Consider the following 9,718-nt stretch of genomic DNA (forward strand, 5'->3'; position numbering starts at 1 on the left):
CCACCCTTAGCAGAGAGGAGAACAGAGTACACAGCAGCACTGAGGGAGACAGCCCCAGCGAATAAAATAATTACAGCACAGCACACCAGAGGTAGACCGCACAGAGGAGACAGTAGTACTACAAGTACACAGTTATGGGCCCCACACACAGCACAATGTTCAGGCATTTTCTGAGCGATTTTAACAAATCACTCAGAAAATCCCTGAAAATGCATGTAAATCGCTGTGTGTATAGCCCACACAGCGATTTACAGGCGCGCCCCCGCCGTTCTGAATCTGGCCAGGATTCAGAACGGACCTGCCTGTCAATCTAGAGCAGTCGCTCAGAAGCTCCTGCTCATATGTGGCCTCGGATGTGAGCAGGGCCTTCTGAGCGACGCTGGACGCCGCCCTGATGTCCCACAACGCCGCCCCCCCTTGACATGACAGTGACATGCCGGTCACCGCCCCTGATGACGCAACGGCCGCCGCTGGAGCAGCAGGAGACCGGTGCCCCCCCATGACGCCGGACACCGCCGCATCCCCTGATGACGCAACGGCCGCCGCTGGAGCAGCAGGAGACCGGCGCCCCCCCATGACGCCGGACACCGCCGCATCCCCTGATGACGCAGAGCGCCGGACACCTCGGGATTAGCCGGCCGACTGTGGACGCTGTGGGACAGAGAGGAAGCGACGCTGGACTCCGGAGTTGGTAAGTATTTTTTTTTCCACACTGCGCCACCAATGTATACCCAGCTAGGGGGGGGGGGTGTGCATAGCCACTGACCACCAATGAATTTAATATTCCCCACTTTTTTTTTAACTATATATGGTAGGGGGGGGTTATTACATATGAACATTAGGGGGGCAGGGGGATGGGATTACACTGTGCCACCAATGAGATAAATATTCCCCATCAGGAGGGGGGGGGGTCCTTCCCCACATACCCACAACCACTGTGCCACCAATGAATTTAATATTCCCCATCTGGGGAGGGGGGGCTATATCCACTGGCCAGCAATGTTTATTTATAAGCTGTGCCGCCAGCTTTTTTTTATCTATATATGGTAGGGGGGGGGGGGGGGGTTATTACATATGAACATTAGGGGGGCAGGGGGATGGGATTACACTGTGCCATCAATGTTTTTATTTGCATGTGAATGGGGGATGCAGGCCTTATTGCATAATGGCACGGTGGCACAATGCACATCCCCCCCTGCCCTCCCTAATGTTCATATGTAAAAACCACCCCCCCCCCCCCCCCCTCCCATATATAGAAAAAAAACCTGGTGGCACAGCTTATAAATAAACATTGCTGGCCAGTGGATATGGCCCCCCTCCCCAGATGGGGAATACTAAATTAATTGGTGGCACAGTGGTATGCCCCCCTCCCCAGATGGGGAATATTAAAATCATTGATGGCCAGTGGCTGTTGGGAAACAGGTCTGCTTGCAGTAAAAGCTGGAATACTATGATCTGAGATTTCCTGATGTAGACTTGAATGGGTCTGCAGGTCAGAGAGTTTGACAGGTGACACTCCCCCAGGCTTTATTCCAACCCCTTATTTACATTTGAATACTTTTTTTTATTCCCCTGAAGTTTCTGTGAGAGATTTGAAATCTCTCATGCTGAATCTGCCATTATGAATCTCTGGCACACATCTGTGTGTGTGTGGCTCATTATCTGAAAAATTCAGATTAAGGGAAATCTCTCGTGCTGAATCTCCCGTTATGAATCTCTGGCACAAATCTCTGCGTATGTAGGGCCCTTTAGACTACACAGCAGCACTGAGAGACAGCCCCAGCAAATAAAAAATATTGCGTTCAAGGTCAAGCTCAAGTTTAAGCCCCAGCAGCAGCACCAACACACCCTCTCCCAACCCACTACTAGACTGGAGTGAAGATGGCGGGCGCAGCAGCCGCTATTTAAAGCCTCGCGAAATCCGGCGCCGGGAGATGACGTTCTGACCACGCGGACGGACACGAGTCAGGCGGGAATCTCAGAGCTCTGCTCGGAACCGGGCTCGGAATGATTTCCCCCCTGTGTGCACGGCTGCGTATGTGTTTGCAGTATTGCACCAAAGGTGTGTGGCCCTGATATATGGTGGGGCTCTGCCGACACATCTCTAAAATGACTTTAAATGGAATCTGTCCTCCAATTGCTCCAATTGCAGTTCAGTCTTAGCACCTGGGGCCACTCATGATTGGGTCTTTTTGCGGGTGCAGGACCAAAACAGTTTTGATTATCATAGGCTTCCCTGACAAAGTCCTTTAAGAGGTGAAATGCGTTGGTACTTTTACTGCTGCTACCAGCAAGTCTGGGCTATCGCAGTGCTAAGTGACTCCAGATGGCCGCAGCCGCGCCTGTCATATCTGCAGCCCCCCAGACCTGGTGTGCATGACGTCCAGGATGCACGTCTGCAGGAGACACAGCCTGACAAGTCCAAAGACCCGGGCACCAGCTGCGGCACTGCAGACAGAGCACAGGGAGAGAACAGCTGGAGGTTAATAGTCAGTTGTGTGTACATCTGAATTAGCCCCTGAATGTGTTTCTGGGACGTGCCACCAGAGTTTTCTGGGTGTCCCCCAGAAACCGCATGTGTTTCCCGGCTGTTGGGATGACATCATCAGTGGCCTCTTACCACGCGGCCATCACAGTGGCAAGTGAGTCCGAGCTTACTTATGAGTAGGGGGGAGGATAATTTGATGGTGAATGATTTCCCCACTGTGTGCACGGCTGCGTATGCATTTGCAGTATTGCACCAAAGGTGTGTGGCCCTGATATATGGTGGGGCTCCACCGACACATCTCTAAAATGACTTTGAATGAAATCTATCCTCCAATTGCAGTTCATTCTTAACAACTGGGGCCACTCATTATTTGGTCTTTTTTTGGTGCAGGACCAAAGCAGTTTTGATTATCATAGGCTTCCCTGACAAAGTCTTTTAAGAGGTGAAATGCGTTGGCCCTTTTACTGCTGCTACCAGCAAGTCTGGGCTATCGCAGTGCTAAGTGACTCCAGACGGCCGCAGCCGCGCCTGTCATATCTGCAGCCCCCCAGACCTGGTGTGCATGACGTCCAGGATGCACGTCTGCAGGAGACACAGCCTGACAAGTCCAAAGACCCGGACACCCGCTGCGGCACAGGGAGGGAACAGCTGGAGGTTAATAGTCCATCGTGTGTACATCCGAATTAGCCGCTGAATGTGTCCTCTGAATCCTCCTACGCCCCAACATCTCTATTTTGATGGGACAGTCCCGCCTCTTGCGCACAGTCTTTTCGTTGTGGACCACAGTGCCCTTCATGGGGAGGGGGACACTGGATGATGTCACATGACATCATCGTCCTGTATTTGTCCATCTCCTTCTGAAATAAAAGTCAGTGGCATATATTTTGCAAACGGATAATTCGATGACCGGTTTTTAACCTGTTCTGCTAAATGCGAGTGGGTGCATAAGCGTACAAATCCCCTCGCACGCAGTGATTCGTGCGGCGGGCGGGGGGGGCAAACATACGCAGCCAAACAAATCTGAATCAGTCAGCTCAGTATTGGTTTGTACAAGTAGTCCAGAATATGTAATATCTCAACAATGTTATACTCAGTGTTTTTACCTTTGATTAAGAAAATATGAACATTCAGTGTATTCTATGTATACGGTACGGCACTTCTATCGCTTTTTTTGTTGACCTTATATTAACTAGTACAGTAAAAATAAGTTTCAGAATTATACATTGTACAAAAGGATGCACCAAAAAGTGAGTTTTAGTTGGAGCGATCTTGTGGTCTTCTACTGCTCACACAGTCATCATTGCTGTATTACAGGGAGGCTCCCGGGGATACCGCTGCTGCAAATCACAACCTCAGTTATGGTAATACGCAGGATACACCTATAACCTGGCCACACCCACATCCCAAATCCTGTATATGTCTGTGCACCTGCAGGGCGAGCAGAAGACGCTGGGTATACTGCACAGGTGAGTGCACAGGTACTGCAGGCAGAACTCCTCCTGTATTACTGACATATGTATCCAGTTATGGAATTATCTCTGATATATTTATATGTAAATGACTAATGTTACTGGAATGTGAATGTGTTCCTCGATAATGCATTAATGGTCTACATTTATACATCTAACCCAAATGTATTGTCTACAAAACCTATTGTACTTATTTATTTAGTATTAATTAATTAATTTAAAGTTTCGGTACTTGTGTAATGTCTGGGTGCCCGATTTGTCATTGTATTGCATCGCATCGCATCGCATCACACTACTTAAGGCATGCAATGCAATGCAATGCAATGTGATTTTTCATTGTAAAGACCAGATTTTTTTTTTTTTTTAACTCTTTTTCTTTATTTCAATTTTACAAAAAGACATACATCATAAAAATAACACTCGTATAATACAGACATTACATTTACAGTAATACAAATATATTCCTTATAATTATGCATCGCGGTCCTCTTACTCCATTGCTTTAACTTTTATTTAATCTTGTGTTGCTCAGCCAGCACTCCGGAAATCAGCTTAAACCATAAGAGAATACTATACAGGCTATCTGTCCCTGCGTAATAATATCATGGGATAGTGTGGGGTATCAGGCCATCGGTTTTAGTGGAGAGAGGGGGGTTTGCGCGGGCCTTAACTTATTACGCCTAACGTACTATTAGTTAAGAGGATCGTAATTACAGGAGGGCAAGCACTCATAACAGCAAGGAGGAAGATAAGGTATAATATAAGGAAAGATAGAGGGGGAAACCCCGTCGAAGCAACTATAATAATTGTGATATTACCCAGTAAACTACAACTCATCCTTAGGTTGCTATATCCATCGTCCTTTTATTAAGTGACCGTAATATTATAATTGGTGTAGCAATAGAAGAAAAGATAGTAGGAGTATTAACAAAGATGATTCATAATGAAAATACACTACTAATAAAGTACATCTATGTTGAAGGAAATACAGTGCTAAAAGATCTGTGACTATGTCTCGAGAGCCACTTAGAAACAGAACATGTTAAGAAAATATAAAAATGTGCGTATATAAGTGCCATTATATTAGTGAAAGTGTCTACTTTTACCCCAGTTCCCCCATACCTTTTCAAACTTAACTTCCCCCCTCCTTGCGCTATATAATGTTTTTTCTTGTCTATAGATATAGTTAACTAAGGCAACCCATTTATTAAAATCTGGGCCCTCACTTGCCATCCAGGTCCTGCTAATAATCACCTTTGCTAGCGAGCACAAGTTTATTATATAGCTCTTTTTATCCGCCCCTATTTTCCCCCCAACTATTCCTAGTAGGCAACACTTAATGGTAAGCTCTTCAGTCCTACAGCCCGTATCAATCATTGCCTGTTTAATTCGATCCCAGTAACCGGCAGTCACCCCACATTCCCATAGTAAATGTATAAACGTACCTGGGGCTGATCTACATTTGGGGCAATTAATGGACATTTGGCCCCTAAATTTCGACATAGTTGTTTTCGACAAATAGGCTCTATAGAATATAAAAAGTTGGATCTGCTGGACATTGAGGGCATTTGTGGCTTTGTTTATCGAACCCATCGCTTCCTTCCACTCCTCTACACTCAGGGGCCCCACGTCCCCTTCCCATTTCTCTCTTATTGCGTTCAGCCCTGCTTCCTGTCCACTTTCACCTAATATTTTATAGATGCGAGAAATTAAGTTCTTACTGTTTATTGATTTTAATATTGATTTTAGGGGAGAGTCCCCGAATAAGGGGATTTGACCGGGATAGTACTGATGTAATACATCCCTGAGCTGTAGGAAACGAAAGAAATATGAATTCGGCACTCCACATTGTGCCCTCAGTTGCTCAAATGTTTTCAGACTAGTTGAATTATATAGCTGCGCTACTTTCTTAATGGAATATGCCTCCCAGACCTCCCTGATCTGTAGGTCTTTATATTCGGTTTCTGAAAGCAGCATATCTAATGAATATTCACTATCCGTTAGGCCGCTTTCCAGCCCTTGATGGGCCTCCTTCCAAATTTTAATAGCTTGAACCACCAGGGGAACATCTCGAGCCATTGCTGACCCTATCAGTATCCTCCCCAAAGGAGTTTTACCTGGTGTAGACCTAGAGACCAGTGAGGTCGCAATGCTATTTCCTTCAACTTCTTGGGATATCCATGGCCTTAATTGCGTCAATTGGGCCGCTACATAGTACTTTCTGAGGTCGGGGAGACCAAGTAAAGACCAGATTTTTAATTGTATAGTCACCCATGGGTGATTTCATACCCCCCACTATCCAACTACGCATGGAGTTGATCTTAGTGTGGCGAGCGCAGCAAGCCACCGAGCCTGAAGCGTGGCGAGCGGACGCAGAATACATGTAAAGTAATCTGCGCCCCCTCGCTATGCTCACTTCGGGCTTGGTGGCTCGCTGCGCTCGCCACACTATATAAACTCAACTCCATGCGTAGTTGGATAGTAGGGGTATGAAATCACCCATGGGTGACTATACAATAAAAAATCAGGTCTTTACACTGAAAAATCACATTGCATCGCATGCCTTAAGTAGTGACATGCAATGAAAAAATCGGGCGCCCATATAATACACAAGTACCAAAGTTTCTCCCATCTCTGTAATTTACACCACAGTATCTGATAATCTTCCTGCTGAATGTACGTCTGGTTCTGTAATCACATATAATAACACTTCCCTGGTGTCACTGATTGTTACCTGGCTTTGTGCTGTCACAGTTGTGTGTTATGTCTTTGTCTGATTCTCCCAATCTCTCCCGTCCTATGCAGAGAACTGATCGGGAACATTGATGAGCCATGGGCCTGACATCCGTACACCTGCTGGTGACTTTCAGTGAGTCCATATCTTATATAATGTCAGTCACATCTGTGTGTAATGCTGTAACGTGTGGCCGGCAGCCTGGGAGAACCTTAGTAGCTGCTTGTGGTTGTAGTAGGATACTGACGGCAATGGCTGTGTGCTGGGTCCCTGACACCTCTGAGGTGCCTGGAAGTTCTTCCATTGGTAACTGCAGCACAGGGGAAGCCAGGGGGAATTCTGTCACTGTAACACAGAGGGGATTTATCCTGTGGCCCACGGGCTGGTGTATGATACTGTCGGCATTCCACTATGAAGGGGTGTAAGTATTCCGACACTCTTTAAGCTGCTATTTAATTATGTAGCGTAGCGGGCAGTGGCTGGGTTACACCGGGCACTCTCCTGTACTGCAATGTATTCCTGTAGGCATAAAAACAAAAGAAGAGGGGGCTTGGGACTGAGCACAGGTATATTAACAACTAGGTCAGTGGTTCCCAAACTGTGTGCCGTGGCTCCCTGGGGTGCCTCAGTACACATGTAGGGGTGCCGCGGCTTGGTGGTCTAGGACCAACTCAAATTATTAGTGGTTAATTATTTATGAGCAAAACCAGTGCTGGTAGTTGGCAATCATAGAATGTGTACCAACAGAAGCAAATCCTGCCCTTTACCACATAACTGCCACTAAGAATCGCATATAAACCCAATCAAAATTAAAAAAAATTGACCTAGGGGTGCCGTGAAAAAAAGTCTGATTTTCTAGGGTTCCGTGAATCAAAAAAGATTGGGAACCCCTGAACTAGGTGATTCATCGCGCCCTACGGGCGCTCTTCACACCGTCGTAAGGGGCTGCGCCCCCTTAATTTGTGAACATTTGTATATGAGAAAGATGGTTAGAATTGTATGTAAGATGCCTGTATTGCAGCTTGAGTTATAGGTGAAATGTGTTAAATAGAGAGCATATGATATGGAAGGGGGTGTGTATTGTTTTGTTTAATTAAAAAGCGGTTACAGAGTAAGATGTACATTGATAGTGTGGATGGTACAGTGACATTTGTGGGTGGGGGGGGCTGTGTGTGCACGTTGTTTAGGTGTGTGTGTGCAATAGTATAATACCGTGTTTTTGAGTCAGCGGCTCCCCATTGGCGAAGGTCACGACACAGGAAAACAGGAGGCTGGGTAGTGATAGGGGTGTGTGGGCATAAGGGGGACTAAAGAGGAGGGTGGAATATACTGTTCAGCTTCTGCCAGTGGGTGAGGGTCCAGTGTGGCAGTACAGGAGTACAGGATGGTGGCCCTGAGTCAGTGTCTCCTCCTACTGGGTGGGAGTTAGGGTACATGAGAGCAGGAGGCTGGGCTATGAGGCATGATAGGGGCATGTGGGCAACACAGCGTCAGCGACTCCCCAGTGGTGGAAGTTACGGTTCAGGAGAGCAAGAAGCTGGGTAGTGATAGGGGTGTGTGAGTATACGGGGGACTAAAGAGGGGCTTAGGGGTGCCGTGAATTGTGGGAGGGGCGTGGGGGGTGCCGTGAATCAAGGGAGGGAGGGGGCACAGGTGTCCGCGAATCGCGGGAGAGGGCGGGGGTCCGCAAAGCGTGGGAGGGGGTGTGAATTGCGGGAGGGGGGGGGGTTGCGAATTGCGGGAGGGGGGTGTGTGCGGGGGGTGACGTGAATTGTGGGAGGGGGCGTGAATCGTGGGGGGGGGTGCGCGGGGGGCGTTCTGAATTGCGGGAGGGGGGGGGGCACGGGGCGCGATAAATCACCTAGTTGGTTATATATTCTTGTAGAAGGATGGTAGGATGTTGCTGTCATTCAGAATGCATTTACATAAACAGTAATAGTAGCAGTAAAAGATCTGACTTAAAACACCTACAGTAAAACAGAACAGGTGTTATATATTATACAAAGAATTGGTTGATGATGTGTAGGTTGATTTGCACATAGTTGTCACTGTAAAAAAATTGCTAAAAAAAAAATCAACACAGAAAGGTCAACACATGTAAATGTTGACATAAGTGTGGCACTTCATTGGTGTCCATGTCGACACATGAGAATGAATATGAAAACATTCAAAAAAGAAAAATAAATCTTCAAAAACTCATGTCAACCTTTTTCATTGTCGACCATAGCCGTGTCAGTGTTTTCATTTAATCCTGGGGTTGCCATGAATCGCGAGCGGGGGTGGGGGGGAGGAGGTGAGGTGTGTCCGCGAATCACGGGAGGAGGGGTCGTGGGTAGATGCCGTGAATTGCGGGAGGGGGGGTCGCGGGGGGGGGGGGGGTGTGTGGGTGCCGCGAATCGTGGGAGGGGGGGACGTGGGGGGTTGCAGTGAATCGTGGGAGGGTGGGTCGCAGGGGCGGGGGTTGCCGCAATGACAGGGGGGGGGAATCGCGGTAGGGGGGGTCGCGGGGGGTGGGGGGTACCGCGAGGAAGGGGGGGCCTGGGGGGTTGGCACAAATCGTGGGAGGGGGGGGTCACGGGGTGCCACGAATCGCAGGAGGGGGTGTGTCTTGGGGTGGGCCCGCAAATCGCGGGAGTCGCCGCAAATTGGGGGGGGTGTGCTGTGAATCGCGGGAGGGGGGTCGCCGGGGGGTGCCGCGAATCGCCACAAGATAAAATCAACACAGAAAGGTCAACACATGTAAATGTTGACATAAGTGTGGCATTTCATTGGTGTCCATGTCGACACATGAGAATGAATATGAAAACATTGAAAAAGTGAAAAATAAATCTTTAAAAACTCATGTCAGCTTTTTTCATTGTCGACCATAGCCATGTCAGTGTTTTGCATGTGCCATTTGATCGTGGGGTTGCGGTGAATGGGGGGGGGGGGGGGGACACATTGCTCTGTTTCTGGACTTTCTTCTTAATTTATGGATTACCATCACCTGTGCTTAAACACCTTTCTTATCAATTACCCTGTTTAAAA

The 9,718-nt window shown here is 47.8% G+C and overlaps 1 protein-coding gene across 1 annotated transcript in view; it reads left to right on the forward strand.

Annotated features, from left to right (window-relative positions):
• Window positions 1–3,782: 3,782 nt before the first annotated feature.
• LOC146041688 (zonadhesin-like) overlaps window positions 3,783–9,718 on the forward strand; it is a 14,478-nt gene continuing 8,542 nt past the window's right edge. Inside the window, exons 1-2 of the mRNA XM_083161607.1 lie at window positions 3,783–3,954; window positions 6,763–6,826. Coding sequence (XP_083017733.1) covers window positions 6,790–6,826 — 37 coding nt within the window. The 5' untranslated portion in view covers window positions 3,783–3,954; window positions 6,763–6,789. The remainder of the gene's footprint in view (window positions 3,955–6,762; window positions 6,827–9,718) is intronic.

Source organism: Crinia signifera, chromosome 19, assembly GCF_055691185.1.
Source record: "Crinia signifera chromosome 19, ASM5569118v1, whole genome shotgun sequence".
Lineage (NCBI taxonomy): Eukaryota > Metazoa > Chordata > Amphibia > Anura > Myobatrachidae > Crinia > Crinia signifera.